At 37.4% G+C, this 21,724-nt stretch overlaps 2 protein-coding genes across 12 annotated transcripts in view; one reads left to right on the forward strand and one right to left on the reverse strand.

Moving 5' to 3' along the window:
- Positions 1-437: 437 nt before the first annotated feature.
- Positions 438-12,538, reverse strand: esco1 (establishment of sister chromatid cohesion N-acetyltransferase 1). Of its 6 annotated transcripts, XR_010804435.1 has the most exons (12): positions 12,399-12,538; positions 9,711-11,619; positions 9,344-9,425; positions 7,969-8,044; positions 7,783-7,894; positions 6,549-6,680; positions 4,901-4,990; positions 4,218-4,361; positions 3,803-3,987; positions 3,336-3,430; positions 2,793-2,834; positions 2,290-2,417 (listed from the first exon to the last, which is right to left on the reverse strand). XR_010804435.1 is itself a non-coding variant. In XM_066684083.1 (10 exons), exons 2-10 carry the CDS (start codon positions 11,616-11,618, stop codon positions 2,270-2,272), a joined length of 2,853 nt encoding a protein of 950 aa, XP_066540180.1. In that variant the 5' UTR covers position 11,619; positions 12,399-12,538; the 3' UTR covers positions 438-2,269. The 6 variants fall into 6 exon arrangements, 4 of the variants coding, with proteins under 4 accessions (XP_066540180.1, XP_066540177.1, XP_066540178.1 ...); XR_010804436.1 differs by lacking the exon at positions 2,793-2,834 and having other exon boundaries at positions 2,302-2,417; XM_066684083.1 differs by lacking the exons at positions 2,793-2,834; positions 3,336-3,430 and having other exon boundaries at positions 438-2,417; positions 7,783-7,870.
- Positions 12,539-12,665: 127 nt separating this feature from the next.
- The window catches only part of rbbp8 (retinoblastoma binding protein 8), a 29,932-nt gene continuing 20,873 nt past the window's right edge, over positions 12,666-21,724 (forward strand). For 2 of the 6 annotated variants that reach the window (XM_066683372.1, XM_066683378.1), the window contains exons 1-3: positions 12,681-12,766; positions 13,363-13,530; positions 15,461-15,503. In XM_066683372.1, coding sequence (XP_066539469.1) covers positions 13,431-13,530; positions 15,461-15,503 — 143 coding nt within the window. In that variant the 5' untranslated portion in view covers positions 12,681-12,766; positions 13,363-13,430. Of the gene's footprint in view, positions 12,767-13,152; positions 13,239-13,362; positions 13,531-15,460; positions 15,504-21,724 lie in introns of those variants that run through there. The other 4 variants (XM_066683373.1, XM_066683375.1, XM_066683377.1 and 1 more) reach the window with 4 other exon arrangements.

Raw genomic sequence — 21,724 nt, forward strand, 5'->3', positions numbered from 1 at the left:
TCCCTCGGGGTATTCTGTGGGGGGTGCTCGGGGAGTATGGGGTACTGGGCTCTTTGCTACGAGCTATCCAGTCCCTGTACAAACAGAGCAGGAGTCTGGTTCGTATGGCTGGCAGCAAGTCAGACTGGTTTCCAGTTGGAGTTGGACAAGCTCCTTCAGAGCTGCCCGTTGTCACCGGTTCCGTTCATAATTTTTATGGACAGAATTTCTCGGCGTAGCCAAGTGGCGGAGGTTGTCCGGTTTGGTGGTCTCAGGATTCCATGTCTGCTTTTTGCGGATGATGTGGTCTTGTTGGCTTCATCGAGCCGGGACCTCTAGCTCTTGCTGGGCCAGTTTGCAGCCGAGTGTGAAGCGGTAGGGATGAGGATCAGCACCTCCAAGTCCGAGTCCATGGTACTCAGTCGGAAAAGGGTGGAGTGCTCTCTCCAGGTTGGAAGTGAGATCCTGCCTCAAGTGGAGGAGTTTAAATACCTCGGGGTCTTGTTCACGAGTGAGGGAAAGATGGAGCGTGAGATTGACACGTGGATCGGTGCAGCGTCAGCAGTAATGCGGGCTCTGTACCGGTCCGTTGTGGTGAAGAGAGAGCTGAGCAGAAAAGCAAAGCTCTTGATTTACTGTTCAATCTATGTCCCAACCCTCACCTATGGTCACGAGCTTTGGGTAGTGACCGAAAGAACGAGATCACGGGTACAAGTGGCTGAAATGAGTTTTCTCCGCAGGGTGTCTGGACTCTCCCTTAGAGACAGGGTTAGGAGCTCAGACATCCGGGAGAGACTTGGAGTGGAGCTGCTGCTCCTCCACGTAGAGAGGAGCCAGTTAAGGTGGTTCAGGCATCTGGTCCGGATGCCTCCTGGACGCCTTCCTGGTGAGGTGTTCCAGGCATGTCCAACGGGGAGGAGGCCCTGGGGCAGACCAAGAACATGCTGGAGAGACTACATGTCTCGACTGGCCTGGGAACACCTCGGTATACCCCCGGAGGAGCTGGAGGCGGTGGCTGGGGAGAGGGAGGTCTGGGTTTCTTTGCTCCGACTGCTTCCCCCGCGACCCGGACCCGGATAAGTGGTAGATAATGGATGGATGGATGGACGGACTTTGAGTGTGCTGCAGACATTAAATTAAGCCTTTGTTCATATTTTTAAAATACAAACAAGTTGGATCAGCAAAAACATTGGAAATATTTTCTCTGTACTTGTGTCAGTTAGATAAAAAATACAAAGAAATTAACAAATCACAAACTTTTGTTTATATATTATTTTACAAAATGTCCCAACTTTTCAAGACATGGGATTTGTAAAGTCCAAAATGCATACACTGCCTAAGGAAAACATGGTCTATGATGGTGAATCAATGTTAAAGGGAGAACCCCTTTCATTAAAGGACCAAAGGTTTAAAAACATTTAGAATGTGTAAAAATGTGTTGCTGGTGCAAAATATATAATTATGTCATTAATTGCTTCAGGTATTTGTCATTTTCCCCCAATTTCCAGTAATATAATGTAATACTGAAACAGTTTGTGCAAACACTTAACAGATGCTTAACTGCTTGGATAAATCAAGCCAAAAAAACAACTCAATTAATTTTTCAACCTGAGATTAAAAACAAGTTTTCTGTTTTAAGGGTGCCTCAGGAGGGAGACATTGCTTGCAGTAGTAGGGTTCATGTATTTTTTTTCCTGTGTTCAAAAAGTATACGGAAAGACTGGTTTTAGAACTATGATTTAGACATAATGGCTTACACAACATGGTACGGAAAGTCTGGAAAATTGGAGCCTAACTAAACCTGAGAAAACAACACATTTCTTTCACCAAACAAAACAATAGCTATATGCTACTGTGGAGTGTTATTAAATGCAAAATTCCATGTGAATTGTTTTTGCAGGGGTAGACATGATAATTGCATAACTGCATTCTCTGTCCTCTGAAGAGAGGAAATAATACCCAATCATTTAAAAATAAAAACATGGTACTTACTTAGTGTATCCATATTACTGATCTAGGAATAGCTCCTCCATCTATATGACTATATCCATTAGGATATGAAAAGTGAGAACTGATCTTAGATCAACATTCTTATTTTAAGAAATTTGTTAAAAATGGGTCCATCTTTCGAACAGTAAAAGCCTTGAAACATTGTTCTAGGGTGCAGCTCTTTTTCATTTGCTTTGCTCCATTTGACATTTAGTTCTGGCCTGTTTGGAACCATTAGTCTCAATCTGTGGTATTATTTGAAGAGATTCTGCAGGAGTGTTTTGTCCATTTGTGGCTGTTGTCAGGTCAAGCGTGTCCCACTGACAAAGTTATATACCAGAAACTGTGAGGTGCCACAGTAATGAGTGGCAAAAAGCTTTCCATCTGGTGTAGGGTCAGAGAAGGCAATCTCGTCTTTGCGCAAATGTGACCCATAGATGAAATTGTTCCTGAAACGGATAATAAATAAATAAATAAATAAATAAATATTCATTCAGTAGGCCCATGTTAACAGTATTCACTGTCCAGAAGCTAACCAACTACTACATACTTCAAAACTATTAGAGAAACCCTTTCAGTCAAATCTCCATATTGTTGTAGCATTACATTTCACCCTTTATAATAGTAAAGTTCAGGTTTGTGAAACATCCTTCATATACAGTGGTTGACTGTGCAGGATAGTTATTAACCATTCTGTGCTATTCAGAGATGGTAACTGGGGCACGGTCCAGCTCCAAATGTCACATGGTAACTGCTTAAATAAGTGTAATATCAGTCTAGTAAGGACAGTTAGTTTAAGCCAGGGTTTCAGAAACTCAGATCACCTTGATGGTCTTGATGCAGTCCCAAGTGGGTGGTGAAAGTAGCTGTACAAAAAATATACAGATTTAAACCAATGTGTGGCTTTCCAAACATCAAACATGTTTACCATTTACAAAATGTTTGATGCCACGATGCACAATTATGCTGTGCAGACCCACAAACCAATAAATCATTCATTCATTAAACTTTTAAATTTAAAATACATTAAAGTATTTACATGTTTTTAAAGCAGCAAGGAGAAAAATCTAACTGAAACAAAACTGTGTGGATGTGCTGCTGTTCATTTTTCCACACATATTACTTATTCAATTAACAATAAATTATGGCAAGATTAATCACTAGACATTTCCTATATTGGCAGATATTGGCTGACATCCTGTAAACAGCAGATACTCTCATTAACATGCAGGTCATTCATATAGACCTAGTTTAGCAAATATGTTACTTTGTATTTTACTTATTCTGTTGTATAATAATTCTGATTATATATTTTGTATATGTTAATGTTATGTTTTTTTTACCAATAAATCTCACAAAATTCTCACCCAAAAACATGAGTCCAACGGTGAAACAATTTCAGAAATCCTGGCCTAAGCTGTATTGCCATTAGCCATCAGTTTCTAATGCAGAGCTATTCACACTGTAAGGCACATCCCAAAAAAACATTGAAACGTGTGAAAGGGGCTATACAGACAAGTTTGATTTAGTTTTGGGGATAAGTCCTCAAAAAAACTGACAAAAGGTCAGGGAGGTGTGAGGTTTGAATATCTCTGCTTTAATGACAGAGTACTAGTCAAGGAAAACATCTACAAACTGGATTTTAGCTTATTACTAAGGCTTGGTTTCCTAGACATGGATAATACCTAGTCCTAGACTTGGTGGCATTGTCAATATTGAACCAGGTCATGAACTGTCTTCACAAAGCAGAAATTAAGCCTGAACCACATTAACAGTGTCTAAACTACTACTGTAATTTAATACCTTTCAATAAGCATAATAACGCTGAGTTTACCTGAGGCACTCAATCATTCGTGAGGCGATGCCTCTCCGCCTCATCATGCTGAAGACCCAGATGCGACTGATTCCGCAGACAGCTGGCTCTGGAACTGTAGAGCAGCACCAGGCTCTTTGTCGCTCAAACATTACTTTCTCCCCTTCTGAGCCCTCCGGGACTGGCTCCTCTATCACCCTGTAGCCCTACACGGGTAAATAAATAAGGAACTGACTTACACCATAAAATCAACCTTTAACATGGATTAAAAATAAAACAATAATATTTTGAATGATTAAGATGAAAAAAAAAAAAAAAATCAATAGTATAACAATAGCAAAACTGCACTATACAGAAAGTACACTTAAGATGTTTATCCAATAGCTCTCTGAATCAAATTATGTTTTTAGATTTTTTTTTTTTTAATTCAGCTGACCTCCTGAATATGCTCAGCAATGAGGCACCCAGCCACTTTCTTGTCATTTGAAATGAAGAGGAAGGTTTTGGTCTGGGAGGGGACCTTAGATTCTACCTGCTGGAATCCCAAGTCATTGTCGACCATTTCTCTAATCTCCTCCACCTAAAAGACAAAATTAAAACAAGAAAAGAAGAGGACAGAATCTCATTTTTCTGAAAATATTTTATAGAACTATATATTAGAAACATAACCAGTAATTTAACAAAATTATTTTTGGGATGTTCAATAGTGTTGGAATCATACATGAAGAGTACCACTCTTATTTGATACATTTTTTTTTACATTTCATGAATTTTTACATTCCATTTATGCACTGACAGGCTATGTGCCATTTTTCATGCATTTTGTAGAATGATTACAGCACAGCATGTAGCATATAACAGCACAGCAAAGTATTTTGATGTAACAAAATAACAAAACTGTAATTTCAAAATGGTAACTACAAAGCAAAGAAAATATGCTCTTATATTTGTTGTATGTTAAGATATTGCAATATTATTTCAAATGTTTCTTGACCATTCATTTTTTTTGGTCAGAAATTGCTGATAAACCCGTTACCAGATGGTGCCAAAAACCTTTTGACATGGCAATAATTATCCATATGTAAAAACTGACTGAAGTTAGAGCAATTGATTTAGTACCTTTTTCAATGCATACTTGGGGTCATCTGGGAGCACAAGTATAACCTTTCCATCTGGGTACTCCCTTAAAATCCTCTCCTTCTTCCATCCCTATAACATACGAAGATTTCAAAGTGTGTGGAAGAAAATAGGAAGCTAATATATCTGATTCAGTACTTTGGCAGGACCAATTGTCTGGACATAGTAAAGAACAGGAACATGAGTTAATTTTAATTGATAATATTTTTAAAGTTTATGAACAATTCAGCCAGGTTAATGAATCTCTGTATAAATGAAAAATGATCCCATCCAAAAAGGTATACTACTAAATGAATAAGATCCTAAAAAAATACAGCAAGAAATTACGCTGAAAATATTGGTGCACCTCAATAATACAATCTTGATGTGACCAGACAGATTAAGATTAAAACTTCTGCCTTATAATTCATACTGAGCCATTGTCAAGTAAAAAAAAAATAAATAAATAAAAAGCAAAAGAAAAATTTATCTTCAGGAGTTGTGTTCAAAACAAGATTTCACTCAGTTTATTTCGATTTCGAGTCTTGGACAGACTGCAAGATGTGGTACACCAAATGACCTTGAAAAATTTACTAGTAAATTAAGAAATGTATTCATAACTAAAAATCTAAAGTTATCATCTGTAAATTACATAATGTTTCAGTTTTCATAATTACGCCCCAATGAAATTTATTTATGTTGTAGTAAAAATACAACGTGCTACGCACGGGTCTAAATCCAGAGGCACAAATAGAGAATAACTAAGCAAGAATTCCATACATGTGAAGACAAAATAGAAGAAAACAGTAGTCTGAAGGAAAACGTGACCATTCTTCGCATCATTACAGCCCTAAAACAAGGTTTAACAAAGCACAGCAAGGTTAAACACTTATTGCCTATAAATTTTATATGATATCATAAATGTATATTTCTGTTTTAAACATTCAGTTTAAGCCTAGTTATTTGTATTCTCTCTATAAATTTTTTGTAATTATTTTAGATAATTTTGTATTAAGGATGCAAATTTCAAGTAAATAAAAAGCAACAAAAACATGCAAAAATTCAAAGGATTTTGTCTTATGCCCCCGGAACAGAGGAAGAACCAGGGACGCACATGCTTCTGTAAAAATCATAGGTGGTACTTGGAGGTTTTGGTGTGTACTTGGTCTAAAAAGTTTGAGAACCACTGGTTTAGAGAGCTCAGATAATTACCCTGGTTGTGCTGTCAGTTGCACTTTATAAAATGTATGCAAATTTTCCCCTAGGTATTATTCATTCATTCATTCATTATCTGTAACCGCTTATCCAATTCAGGGTCGCGGTGGGTCCAGAGCCTACCTGGAATCATTGGGCGCAAGGCGGGAATACACCCTGGAGGGGGCCCCTAGGTATTATTTTATTTATAATTTCCAGTTTGATTTATAATGTGTCAAGCTTAATCCAAACCTGACAAAATGCAACAATGTATTATATTCTGCCTCACTAAGGATAAAAAAAAATCAGAAAGAAAAAAAAGAGAAAAAACCCACACCATAAAACACTAAACCAAAATTGTATAAGCAATCTGGATGGAATTACATTACTGAACCCCCTTATGAAAAATAAATGCTTCAGAGAAATTTTATCATATACCCTTAACTGAAAGTCATACCACATATCTCACAGCACTGATAAACTGGTTGTGGAAGAGCAGGTGTTGGGTCTCATCTTCTGTAGCAGATGGTGAGTACAGCATCCCACACACGTTGCAGGTCACTGCTCCAAATGCATTTGGTGTTTTGTCCTACAGTGTAACACACATTTCTCTCACATTTATTACAAAAACAGTAACAGAAATTTAACATGGCTCATACCACAGAGAAGAAAACTTATTTTTTTTTGAAAACACTACCAAGTTCAACATCCCATTCACTTTCCAGTCCATATCCATGTACTAAGCTTAAAAACTCAAAAAGGCGCTATTTTTTTAATAGTTTAAATTATTTATCTTAAATATTGTGCAAGTGAAATAATACCCAAAAGCAAAGAAACTAGGCAAGTATAGATTTAGCCAAGGCTCAGGCTAACGCTTATGGTGTTGCGCCAAACACAACCCCAGAAACACACACACGGAGCGTGTTTCTGTCTTATTTCCTATTATTCAGTCACGGTTCAGACTGTTCTTTGGTTCCACCTGGGAACCAGTTTATGTCTCTGGAAACGCGCTGAACAGTTCCATATTTAGTTCACAAACCGGAAAGTGAAACAGGTGGTGTTATAGCGCCACCTTAAGTTCCCTTTGTGAAATATGGCTGAACTATCAGTTCACGCATGCATGTTTCAACATTAGGAGTCATTCAGTCAGTGGAAATGCCTCTTCTAGGCCATTTGACACTAGTCATTGAAGAAGTGTGGACTAACATTCCACAGGCCACAATTAACAACCTTATCAACTCTATGCGAAGGAGATGTGTTGCACTGAGTGAGGCAAATGGTAGTCACACCAGATACTGACTCCACTAAAAGTAAGCTGCACATTTTAGATTGACCTTTTATTGTGACCAGCCTAAGGCACACCTGTGCAATAATCATGCTGTCTAATCAGCATCTTGATATGCCACACGTGAGGTTGATGGATTATCTCAGCAAAGAAGAATTGGTCACTAACACCGCTTTAGACATATTTGTGAACAATATTTGAGAGAAAAGGGCCTTTTTTGTACGAAAAAAATCGTAGTTCTTTGATGTCAGCATTAATTATGTAAATTGGTAGTAAAAACAAAAGTGTTTATATTTTTGTTCAGTATATGTAGTATACTAAAATAATACATATGTGGGGAAAACACTGTAAATGCTTGCAAGACTGTTGTTAATTAAAAAAGTAGTTTTATAAATAAATGACTCACTGTGCCAGTTTGCTCTCCTCCAGTACTTGTTTTTACATCATTCTTACACTCTTTCTGAAGCTCTGTGTCTGATCCCATGTCACAGCTACTACTGAAATGAAAATAAATCACACTGCACATCAATTGATTGCAGGCATTGATCACACAGCTTTATACAATGACACATAACGCAGCTATAGCTATTACCTATTTGTAAGTTGTGAATTCTCTGTTGATGTCTTTTGAATACGTTCTTGCTGGTTGGAGGCTTTCAACATACCCTCTGTAAGTTAAAGAGGCAATATATTTAACCAGTACTACCTCACACATTGATAGTAATAACCAAATGCATCTGTAAGCATGTTAAAACAATGCTAATTCACAAACAAATTACTACATATGTAGTACAATATGCAAGATATTAATTAATGATTTCTACACACAAAATTCTGTCTACAGGTCTGGACCCAAGGTCTCCCAGCAGAAAATTCCCCAGAGCACCATGTTTTCTCCACTGGTTTGTCTTTTTTTAAACACTGTGTCCAGGAAACATCAATGTTCCAGTCAAAGGGCAAACAAAAGAAAAGGGAACTCATCACCCATTGACTATGAGAACGGATTTGTCTGTTTTTTTACCAATACATTACAGACAGACATATACTGTTGTTTTGATATTTTAAACAATATTTATGCCTTATGGGAATAGTCTTAAGCATTTTGGTTCATTTGGTGTCTAACAGACTTCTAACAGATTCATACTTAGCCAAATACTGCCTCATTACCAGTGTTTAGATTTATACAAGCTCTCAGAAAACAACTGAAAACCTTAATGTAGTTTTTTTAACCTATTATTTTGGAATAGATCTGTAACATATTCCAATGCAATGTAGATTATTATTTTTTAAATGTACTGATTTCATATATACTTTATTTTCTACTTTTAAAAATATTATGTTCACTGTAGTCTTAGCCACAGACACTTTGCCCACAAGGGAACGCACTAGAGTGCACTAATTTGGCCTCAGTGTCAAGATTCTGCCATTTGGATTTTGAACGTCTACTTGTACATCCACGTATGTGCATTTCCGTGAACCATTTTGTACTGGTCCATCATGAAAGACTGCCTCCACATGTCATGTCAAAATAGCAGACTTATGATTAAGCTCTTTTGCGTGTCAGTCATGTTGTTTTTTTCTTGTAGGCCACGCTAAGTGGTGATATGTACCAGACTCTCCCTAGAGTATGTTCACTGCAACCCTAATCAGGATGATGCTATCACAAGTGATGGATGAATTAATGAAAATTTATAATGAAAATTTTACATTTATATTTAGAAAACAGACTGAAGTGTACTTTTACTTTTTATTGCTGTACCTTTGAGGGAACTTTTAAGACAAAAGCATTGCTGATTTTTGCAACATTTCAGAAAATACTACTCAACACTAAAACTAAACAGAAATGTATTTAAACCTTAAAAATCCTGCTTCTAAAACATCATTCTGAAGTGTTACAAATTTATTATTTTTTTAAAACCTCGATTGAACAATTCATTCATTCATTCATTCCAGACATTAAAGCTTACCTGCAGGTTTTAAGATACTTGCATTATTTTCCAAAGGTTTAGAGGGATCTTCTTTTAAGGATAAAGAAGACTCTGTTCTGCCCTGTGAGTAAGTTACACAAAAGACTCTGACATTTTATCTGCATGTTTTTCCTTTGCAATGTTTTTTCTTGCATAGTATTAAAGCTGTACAATTATGAATAAACATTACTAAAATGTGATTTTCCTTATGAATATTGAGAAATACATTGAAACTTTCAAAATACTAATGATCTACAACAGTGACAGGTCAATATGTTGGCAATATATTAACCCCAATTCAATTTACAACAGAACATGAAGACATGTTCAGAGCAGAGTAAAGATGGATACTTTTGTTTGTGTTTACCTCCTGTTTGAGGATAGCTGGCTTGCTAGTCTCTTCTTCTGGTTCATCCAGTTCAAAGTCATCTGGTGAATACTTTGGTCTGGGATTGTACGGCTTATACTCTACAGCAGGTTTGGGTTTTGGACTGGTAATACCATTGGGCATGGGGGGAGCCATAGCAGGAAGAACTGTTCTGCGTTCAACTAATGCCACTTTGGACACATTATCTGTCATCAGACCTGAGGATGGGGAGCTAGGAGAGTTTACATCACTGTTTGACAATGCAACAGGTAACAAAGTGTGTGTGGAATATTTTGCACTATCCTGACTGGCTTGGTCAGACTTGAGCTTCTTAACTTGTGTCCAAGTAAGTTTGTCCCGTTGCAGTTCCACCTGCCGCAGTCTCTGAAAACGGGAGAGTTTTTTTTTCTCCTGAATTTTGAGGGGAACTGATATTTGGCTGAGGAAGAAGCGTTTTTTGGGTATGTTCCCCTTTACCTTGTGTTCATAGGTATCCTCCATAGGGGTTTCAGGGGGAGGGAGGTCACTGGAAACAGATGGAACTGATGTTTCTTCTATTTCACTCTGTTTTTTATAAGAATGAGTGCTTTCTTCTTTGATCTCTTCTGCTTCTACAGTGATTGCAGCTGCTGTTGTGTCAGATGCAATATCATCTGCAATTTCCTCACACAAAGCCAAGAGGTTGAGCTGCTTAGGGGGTGGTCTCTTAGCAGCAGCTGCTCTCTCCTCAGCCAGTGCTGCCAGACGTGCCTTGGTTCTGGCCTGAGGGTTCATTGCCTGCTTCTTGTGCGGTTCATCACTGGTCTGTGCAGGGGAACACTGTGTTGAGTCATTTTCCTGTGGCAGAGAAGGAGTTGAAGTGGTCTCTTTGCAGACCACAGCTATGCTGGTGTCTTTTAATGCATCTGACTTCTGCAAATCCTTGAATGGTTGGGGATTGTTTTCTGAGGCACCAAGGTCATCAGTTACTATCTCAACCACACAGTGCTCAATTTCAATATCATCCAGCTTCAGATAGGTCTCTGAGGTCATAGAGGACTCTGGAGCACAAAATATTTCTGTACTCTGAACTGTTTCCTCTAAAGAACATGTATTCACCACCTCAACTTCGCCCACATTAGCAATGTTTTTGCCATTAAAGCTAGTCTCTTGAATAACTGTAAAAAGAGCTTGTAGAGGTGGTGGAGACTTTCTCATCACACTTACCTTGGCATCTACAGTTACAGTGACTTTTTCAATTGGGTCAGTGGACAGTTGTTTTTGATCATGACTTGATATTTTACTTTTTATTTTACCCTCCGAGTCTTGTCCCTCCTGCATCACTGAATGGTACACGGCAGTATCTTGGTCATTCAGTCCAGTGATTCCTGTCACACTTTTTCTGTCTTGCATTGTTGTCTCTTCACTTTTTAAATCAGGGTGTTGACCATAATTGTGGTCTATAAGCACAGGGTCATGCGCTGTTGATGCTGTGCAAATTGTTTCGGAAGGAGGAGATGGGCATTTAACACTCTTCATGCTTCTAGCGTATTTCCTACTGCTTTTTTTCAGGACTTTTAAATTCTGACACAATTTATCTCCAGATATCTTTGAAATTTTAGCACCAGATTTGGAATCCAGGTTTACTGATGCAGCAGATATATTTGATAATTTCAGCTTTTTTCTACTTGTCTGTTTCTTTGGAGCTGTTTTTAGCCTGGTGGATCGACGAGTTTCCCTCTCATCTTGAATCAGAGTCTTGTTTTTAGACTCAACCAAACTTTTCCTCAGTGTTGCTCCTGTCCTCAAAGACCTCCGGGTGAACAGAGATGTTATACCAGGTTTATCGGAGGCTACAAGACTCTGATCAACCTTTTTTTTCTTGACTTGTGGCTCAGGGGGTTGCATTTTTCTTTTGGGATACGGCATTCTAAAGAAAAACAAATACAGTTTCACTAAATGAAAATAGTGACATTGATTTTGAAGACTATCTAATAGACCAATTACAACAGAAGGATCATTTTTAATTTTGCAGAAAAACATTCTTCAAACAAGTTCATTCATTCAAACAAGTCACCCTCCACAACGTCAAGACCAACACACTTTTCTACGCTGTTAAATATTGCAAATCGAATACAAAATCAATAAGAATTCCAGTGTCATTTGAAAATGACAAACATTTTAGTAACAGGATGAGAAAGCTGTGTCAAAAGAGAACTTTGAACTAATCAAAGAAAACACTAGGTAGCTCATGTAGCACATTCCAAGCAATTGTTTAACCACAGTTCATCAGAAAGTATTGGCTAATAGCTAATATTTCCATTACATTAAAAACTAGCATAAAGACGCTGTTTTCAATGTGAAATGAGGCTTACTTCGATTGCAAATAGCTAGTTTCCCGTTGTGAATAAAGTGTTTCGCTCCACCCTGTTTTCTGCTCAAAGCAGAAGTGAGATTTATATGTTTAAGGGTCTGAAGTGGCAGGCGCTGTGGAAGATGAGAACATGTAAGTTAGTTAGCCAAGCAGCTAACAGGCAAAGAGCTTTTCAAAGGCGAGTTTTTCGCTCGAAAACTGGAGCACGTAATGTAACGAATTCCTTATAAATGGATTAAACAAGTGTATCACAAACCAGAACAACATGTGTCGTTTATAACTTATGTGTCTGGTTTCTCAAAAAACACAGCTGTTCGGCGCTGTGTTGAGTTTACCTTGTCTTCCGGAGCTTCTGTTTTCTTCGTTACCTTCGGCGTGTTTCAGATTTTGTGAATAATCGCCACCTACTGGTTTGATACACCATTATGAATATGATATGTCAAAAAATTGCATTCTTTAAGCCGTTGCAGGCCGGTGTTTTGTCATAGAGTATTTTCAATTTGACAGTCCATATGTAAAGGGTTATTATTATTTTTGTTGTTGTTTTATTTGGCTTGTCTACATTTGCCTCGCACTTTTGATTTTTCTCTGTCCTACCGATGGGTGGCGGTCGTTCGGTAATGAGATTTGCGAGCTTCGATGATGGCGCGCAGTTTGGTTTCGTCATACCGAGGTCGAGGGTCTAATTTATCTTGATGTTTTGGTATGAGTTAAACGTTTACTGTTGCTTTAAGTATCTTAATCTAGTTGTAAATATATGACCTACTTTAACTCAAACCAGAAAAGAAAAAATATGCGCAATTTCTCTCATATAACTCTATTTAGACCGGCTTAATTTGAACTCCATTTGTTGTTAGGTTGAACCCAAAATGGCTCTTTAATCCGTAATATTAGTGCATTAAATAGGCAATTATCACTTTTTATACGCTTACAGAGTGACCAAAATATTATACTCAGCTTCTAGATTAATATAAATTGCTTTATATGTGACATTTATAATAGGATTCGCTGACATATTCTTTTTCACCTACTCAGTTGGTCATAGTCTTTTTCTCGTGAAATATTACGTTTGTTTGCTATGCTAAATAGGCTGCACTGTGAGAAGTTTGTAAGTATTCGTTTTGTAGAGAGTCGTGGTTTCCAGGTCGACTATAAAGAGTCTGTAAAATGTAACCGTATCCCTTTTTAAAAACACGTTTGCGCCTAATCGTTGTTTGCTATATTTATAAAGTATTTTGTAACTTTATATAAAATTATTTAATTTATCAACATTATTGCCATATCTGTCTCACCAAACAGGTCACTATTTTGGTCCTTTATATTTACTGTTCAGCTTGTAATTAAGTCATTTCACTGATCAAGTGAGAATGAGCAGTTCTCAGTTTAGTGGCACACCCGCCGAGAACGAAGAACTTTTCCAGGATCTTCTGAAACGTCTCGGAGAATGCCATAACAATGCAATGCAAGGTAAGTTCTGCAGTGCGCTTAAACCTCTTCCACTTATGTCTTAAGGATCACTAGAACAGAACACAGTAAGTTCTGCGAGTCTGTATAAAATATAACCCCTGGCAAAATTGTGGAATCACCACACTTGGAGGATGTTCTTGGATTGTTTTGTTTTGTTTTGTGGGGGAAAAAAAATCACAAATGCCACAAAATGTTTTTTTATTATTATATCAAGTAGAGGAAAAAGAACATGGAATCGCTCAATTCTGAGGAAAATATTTTGGAATCATGAGAAAAACACTGTACTGTTATTACTTTGTGCACCACCTTTTGACTTAACTAATGACAAACAGTATTCTTCATCAGTCCGGCTCGATCTGTCTTTTATTGCCGTTGCCAGATTAGCTTTGCAGGTTGGAGCCTTGTCATTGACTATTTCCTTCATTTTATTTTACCAGAGATTTTAAACTGGATTGAGATCCGGATTTTCAGGCCATGCCATTGACATTGGATATCTTTCTGGAAGGAGAGCTTTCATGTTCTTTTCCCTGTGACAAGATGCATTATTATCTTGAAAAATGAAGTCATCATCATTAAAAATCCTTTTAAAAGATGGAATAAGAAAAGTGTTGAAAATTTCAATGTAGACTTTGGCGATTATTGAAGTTTTAATGGGGCAGCATGGTGGTGCAGTAGGTAGTGTCACAGTCACACAGCTCCAGGATCCTGCAGTTCCACTCCGCGTGACTGTCTGAGAGGAGTTTGGTGTGTTCTCGCCGTGTCTGAGTGGGTTTCATCCCACAGTCCGAAAACACACGTTGTTAGATGGATTGGTGACTCAAAAGTGTCCATAGGTGTGAGTGTGTGAATGAATGTGCGAGTGTGTGTTTCTGCCCAGTGAAGGACTGGCGCCCCCTCCAGGGTGTGTTCTTGCCTTGCGCCCAGTGATTCTGGGTAGGCCCCGGACCCACTGTAACCCTGAACTGGAAAAGCAGTTAAAGACAATGAATGAATAAATTAAGTTTTAATGACGTTATCTGATATGCAGGCCCATATCGTCAATGACTATGGAAATGTACATGTTTTTTAGGCAGTCATCTTCATAAATTTCTTTGGACCAGCACCGAAAAACATTTCAGCATTATCACCTTGCACAAAGCAGAGTCAGGATTTATCACTGAATATTGCTTTCATCCAGTCACTCACAGTCCACGATTGCTTTTCTTTAGCCCACTGTAACCTTGCAAATTTTTCTTTAAGTTTTAATGATGGCTTTTGTATGGATTTTCTGAATGTACATCCCCTTTTCTTTTGGGCAATTTCTTACAGTTCAGCCACAGACATTGACTCCAGTTTCCACCCACTTGTTTTTCCTTTGTTTTTATTTTGTGCATTTTCTGTTTTCATGACATATTGCTTATTGCATATAAGCTTTCTATCTTGATACTTTGATGTCTTCCTTGGTCTACCTGTATGCTTCCGTTTTGCAACCTTCCCATTTTGTTTGTAATTGGTCCAGATTTTAGACACAGCTGAACAACATCTTTTGAAAAATTCTGTGATGATTTACCTTCTTGAAGAAATTTTATAATTCTCTCTTTGTTTCAGCTGATATCTCTTGTGCTTGAGCCATGATTCATGTCAGCACGCTTTGTGCAATGGCTCTCCAAGGTGTTAGCACTTTTTTTTTTTTTTTTTTTTTTTTTTTAACTGAAGATTAAATAGCATATTTAATCTGATGCCGGTGTATGTTTTAGCATGGCAAATTATAGAGTTATATTTGCCTCAGAATTGAATGATTCCATTTTTCCCCTCTCTGACTACAACAATTATATTTAGATTTTTTTCTTGTATCTTAATGCCTGAAGGCTGGAGTTTTGAAAAATATGTAGTTTTGTGGCATGTTTTTCTACAAAATGTAACATTTGAAAGTGTCTATTTTTTCTTGTAGGTTTGCGGTTAAAGGTGGACAAGTTGAAAAAAGAGCGTTGTCTGTAAGTGGGTTTCCATTGTTTCTAAAAAAACAAACAAACAAAAAACACCAAACAAACATACTAAAAACTGCAGCAGTGTGGGAATTTGGTTGATGCTGATATTTTTATGTATAATGATTGACAAAAATATCTGCCCAGATAGACATGCCGGATTGTTACAAAACTCTGCATGCATTTATGTTTCAGTCAGATATGTAAACGATTATAGGTGAGGTCTGGTTAGACCCAGGGTCTTGTCACAAGAGAGCATAAAAATGCTTTCCCCATCTGCCCTATAAAAAGATTCCCAGAGGTAACTTTGGTTAGTGTACCTCTTGGTGTGAGACTGTTGGCTGCTAGACCTGCCTCTACAACACACTTAAAGAGATTTTGTCCAGTTGATAGACTTCTAGAGTGTGGGCATCATTGCACAGAGAGAAGCAGGCTGGTTGTAACAACAACATGTCAGCCATCTAAGCTGTTAAGAGGTGTTGGGACCAGTGTTTAGACGAGGGCAATCATACTCAGGATAGTGCAGACAGACCACCAGTAGAGGGGGCTATTTGAGCCAACGAAAAGCAAGAATATCTAGCACAGATTCTTTGTACACTATCCAGGCACAGATGGCACCTCCTTTACACACCTCTGCCTCTACCAGGGCCATATCCAGGCACTTAGCAAAAGGAAATTTGCTGTCATGTTACCTTATTTGTCCTGCCATTGATAGGCAGCCACCTTCGCCTTTTGTTTGCAGTGGTGTTTTGAATGAGAAACCTGAACTGCTACCGACTGTAGCCATATGTCTTCAGTGACTGTATCTCATCTTGTATCCAAGCTAGAGGGCACTAGAGCCTCCTTTCAATTGTACATTGTTCTCTAATGAACCTATCCTTTCACTCTTATATTGTAATCACTTACATTTATAATTACATTCACACATATTATGATTTGATTCAATTCAAACAACTCATTCTTTGTGCATTCATTTGTCAATGGGTGTATCTAATGTAGATGATGTGGATTTTTAATCTTTTTAACTATGTAGAACATAGGACTACTTTTCATAGATTTGCATTACAGAGTATTAACTCAGTTAAACTGTATAAACTCAGTTTAACAGATGCAGTCTACTGATTAAAAATGCGCCATAAATGAGTATTGCCTAACTATCCTCAACTGTTGAGCTCTGAAATTTTAGTTTTCTGTGGCTGCTTCAAGACTCAAAACAGCCTCTGATTTTTCATCAGATCAACCCCTTCAATAGATGTTTAATAGAAGACAAATTTAAAATTAAATAATTTTCTCAGCCATTAGAGTCCTATTAAAGACCACTCAGTTCTTTCTATCCTACTGTCCTCCTGAAACACTGTTCGATTTTCACAGCTGAAGCCCAAGCTCTGCTCCTAGCATTAGAGTATGCAGAATGAGTTCAACAATGAAGTATACTTTTATGCACAGACACCAGTTCCTGTCACCAAAATGGCCTCATGCAACCCAGATCGGATGTACCAGATTCCACCAATGGATGTCAAACCTGTAACACAAACTTTTATCAAAGACAAATGGCAAAGTGAATGGGATACATGCCAGGATAATAAATTACACAAAGTGAATCTCATTGTTGGACAAAAACCACAGACCTACCTTGAAAACCACTGGGACCAAGCAGTGTACACAAGATGCCATATTGGACAAACTCGTATGTATCTAGTATAAGAAGAAGCAACCCCATATTGTGCAATATGCCAGACTTAGCTTACGATAAAATATTTAATGTTTGACTGTATTGATTTTGGCCATTAGAGGCAACAGATCCTTACTGCAAAATCCATAACAGAATTATTTAACAATACGAAAGCATCAGCTTTTCTAAAATTCCTAACAGTAACAAAACTTAAGCAACACATATGACGAACTTAAATAAATGGCAGCCTCAACATAACTAAAATATGTAAATCAATTATATCTTACTGCCTTTCTTGCCATGAATGTGGCCCTATGGGCAGAAACTAACTAACTGTCCTACTGTCAGTAATTTTGTGTTTTTACCGTTTCTTAATATTTTTCCATGGTTATTGCTTTCCTATCTAAATAATTTTAGCTTATTGTGTTATTAAATCAATTTGTAGTGGTTGATTTTAGTTTCACCTACTCAGTTTGTCTAGATCCATCTAATTTTAGTTTAGTTTTACAGTCTTCAACAAAATGCAACAAAACAAGAATCTGCGATTCTTAATTCTGTCAAACATTAATGTAAATGACAGAAGTACAAAGAAAATATTTTGCTATGTTTTTTCTGACTAACCTGATTGTATTTTGAAAATATACAATCGGCCGATATGGATTTTTTGATAGCCGTAACGATTTTTAGACAGCAGTAGTGGCCGATGGCCGATATGTAAAACCGATATTGCCATTCCTCTGGCAGTGAATAAACTAGAGGCATTATCCTGATTTATTTTTACAGAAAACCCTTCAAATTTGTAAAAGAAACCATTTAGAGGTCCTGAAATATATATGAAGTGGTCAAAAGTGTATGAAAACCACAAAAAATATGTAGGCGCTAGTTCTATTTTTGAAAAAATGAGTTGTTAGTGACTATAAACTGAAAAGTTCATGAGTCCAATTACTTTTTTCTTTTTAAAATGGGGTCTACTTTCATCAGGTAAAATTTGGAGTTGATACCTCCTACTGATTTGAAGTTATTGAAGCTGGAGCAGACAGTGGACAGATGGTCTCTCCAAGTGTTTCTTTAGACCCCAAGCTCTCGATAAGAAAAATGATTATTTTTGCTGCATAAATACAGTGTGTATATCTTGTCTAGACCTAATGTCAACATCTTAGTGTTTTTCTTTATTTTCTATGAGAAACTTGTCTCCTGTCCCTCACCAAGTGGCCATTTACCCCTCACCAAACAGTAAAAGCCCTTAGTTATGGTGTGTTTTATTCTGATGTACTGAGTTTATTTCTAATGTTTACACTTGTTTCTCACTGAGTACAGTGTTCCTTTAAATGACTGACGTGTTAAAAGGCGAGAGCTGCACTCTGATTGGCTGTAGAGCAAGGCAACCTCCCCCACACCCCTGTTGCATTTAAATGTCCTCAGTGGGGGAAATGTAACTAGTAAAAGAAATCTAAGCTTTGAAACATGTTTATTGACTTGATTATTGTTTGTGGAGCTTGTGGCTGCCAAATAGAATCGTTTGAGTCTCTCTCGCATTGTCTGGGTCTGTTAGGCGCTGAAAACATATGCACTCTGCTTCGTTTGTCCCGCCTCCTTGGGTGCACATCGCCATAACTCTGCCCCTGATTGGTCTACAGACTTGATTGACATATTGTTGGAAAGCTGATCGCCTAAGCTACACCCCACTGGTATCATATTTTAATTATTTTTTGAAAATTGTACTATTTTTTTCAGGAATTTTTTGGCCAGTACTCTTGACACAAACAAGATTTAGTCTTGTTTTGAAGGGGACTATTTAAGGTAAGCGCTGCTGTGCAACTTTGTGTGTGAGACACTTGTGGGCTCTTCAGGCTTCAAGAAGCCGCAGTTTTGTTATCGATGAGGAAGAAATCTGAAGTTTGGAATATCTTATTTTTTCGGCTTTAATTCGTTAGACCTACATTTTAGTGTATATCTTCATGATCCTGAGAGTCTACCCGTTTGATTGGTGTATGATATGTACACTCTGACTCATATGGCACCATGAAAAATCTGAAAATCTGTACTGTCACTAATATTTTTTCATAACAATTTCCAATAACAGCAAAAATACTTATTTACCGAGTGAGATCATATATAAAACGATTATATCAATGAAAATCAGTGACTTTAAGCTTTAATTTGGTACATTGACTGTCGACTTTGGACCGTAGTAATTGAGATATACTGATGAATATAACAATAATCAATGATGTCTGTCTGTCTAAGACTTTTACACAATAGTCATCTTATTGTTGTTATGAAACATACCCATATAGGCAGCAGAATATAATATGTTAAAAAAAAACATGGTTCACCAATTTGTGTCAGACTTGGTGGGAGAATAGTCCTAAAAGCAGTATTAAATATGTGTGAATTTTAACGCCTCAGACAGCAATATATGAGAAACCATCATGCTACTGTGAAAATTCTAGCCACATGGGCTCTGAAATACTTTGAAAAACCATTGCAATTTAACAGAGTTTGCTACTGCATCAAGGTATGCAATCTATAAAGAGATAAGAAAGCAATACATCAATTCTATGCATAAATGTGTTTCTGAGTTCTCAGGGCCAAAGCTAATCTGAAATGGAATTATAATCATACACAAGATAATATGTAAAATATCCTATGCCAATCCATTAGAGCTTAACATAGGGCCCACCCCACCCTCTTCCTACTGGCAGCCAAACAATTTTTATTGTTTCAAGCCTACAGCTCCACCCTAAGGTTGCATTGGCTGTTTATGATCCTATCAGCAATCAGCTACCCTTAACATCTACGGTTAATCATTGAGCTCATCAAACCACACACAGCATCACTAGTTCTTCACAGGGGTCATCAGGTAGGCACCTTCCCTTGTCAGTGTTTTGTAATTAGGTCCACGACACCGCAGGAAGGCTCAATAGTGAAGTCTGCTGTCCCAGAAAAATGTGTTGTTTTCAGAGATGGGTGCAAGGCCGACATCTGTCTTGGTATGGATGTGCACCAACTCCTACAGCATGATTAACCATTTTGAAAATATAATTTTCTTGGGACGCCCATGTTTGTTTAAGTAATACAACGGCACTCATTATTCTGCACATGCTAAAATTGTAGGTGCTTAAATTGCCTAAATGTAGTCCATATCTGTCCAATGGTTCATCATGAAGAGGATGATCAAAATCAATAGTGACAATGGACTGTTCAGCAGCAGAAGTCTTGTTACAAGCAAGAGTGGGCAATAGTTCCACTTGCAAAACTTTAGCAATTGTTATACTCAGTTCCCAAAATATTAAAGAGTATAAGTAAAAGGATAGATGATGAGTGGTAAACATACCTCAGTCCAAATCAGTCCTTTGTACATTTGTCATTTAAGTAAGGGTTTAGAAATAAAGAAAAGTAGCACCTTTGCATCACTTTATATGGCACCTGATTTTAAAAATGTGCCATATAAAGTTGACTTTCAGCATGCCAATAAATATATTATCAGATATCAAAAATACATCATTTTTAAGCAGTTATTGCCGTTAGTGTATATATTAGGTCAGTAGGTATAGGCCTCTGGCTAATAATTGTTTACAGATGAGTAAATAAACTTTTTGTAATGCCATTTCTGTGATAGAGTTCTGTTGGACGGCTTTAAATTGTGTTCCTGATCACTCAGGAGGAAACTGTTAAAATATACTTTACATTATTTGTGCATTATTGAATTCTATTTTATCATTATATTTAATAAAAAAAGACAACTTTTAATATATTTTGAAAAATAGATTAAGTTAATTGGTTACAAGTCAGCGGCATGATTGGGTTCAAAACAAGCATCTCAGTGAGGCTGTGTTTTTTCAGAAGTAAAAATGTGGAGAGGTTCACCACTCTGTAGAACTCTGTAAAACTCTGTTGATTTCTCAACTTAAAATAGTAAAGAACAATGGGATTTGATTATCTACAGTACCTAATGTCAGACAACTATACAATAGTGTGAAAAAATGTTTGCCCCCTTTCACGATTTTTTATTTTTTTGCATGTTTGTCACTCTTAAATGTTTCAGATCATCAAATGTATTTTCTATAACTAATATTTAAATTTAAGTAAACACAAAATGCAGTTTTAATTATTAAGGGAGGAGGGAAAAAAATCCAAAGCTATCATCATGCCAAGATCCAAAGTAATACAGGAACAAATGAGAAAGAAAATAATTGTGATCTATCAGTCTGGAAAAGGTTATAAAGCCATTTTTAAAGTTCTGGGACTCCACGTGAACAGTGACCTTCCCAGGAGTGGCTGGCAGACCAAAATTACCCCAAGAGCCTAGCGACGAGTCATCCATGAGGTCACAAAAGACCCCACAACAACATCCAAAGAACTGCAGGCCTCACTTGCCTCAGTTAAGGTCAGCATTCATGACTCAACCATAAGAAATAGACTTGGCAAAACTGGCTTGCATGGCCAGTGCCAGACAAAAACCACTGCTGAGCCACTCTGTGGACTGACGAGACTTTTTGGAAGGTGTGTCCTCAATTACATCTGACTTAAAAGTAACATTGCATTTCAGAAAAAG

Source organism: Hoplias malabaricus, chromosome 10, assembly GCF_029633855.1.
Source record: "Hoplias malabaricus isolate fHopMal1 chromosome 10, fHopMal1.hap1, whole genome shotgun sequence".
Classification (NCBI taxonomy): Eukaryota; Metazoa; Chordata; class Actinopteri; order Characiformes; family Erythrinidae; genus Hoplias; species Hoplias malabaricus.

Excerpts from the sequence above, each read along its gene's own strand:
- esco1 (XM_066684080.1), bottom strand. The coding sequence starts at position 11,618 with ATGCCGTATCCCAAAAGAAAAATGCAACCCCCTGAGCCACAAGTCAAG. Across the intron at positions 6,681-7,782 it reads GAGGAGAGCAAACTGGCACA|GACAAAACACCAAATGCATT; the intron begins GTGAGTCATTTA and ends GTTACACTGTAG. Across the intron at positions 4,991-6,548 it reads TCAGTGCTGTGAGATATGTG|GGATGGAAGAAGGAGAGGAT; the intron begins GTATGACTTTCA and ends CGTATGTTATAG.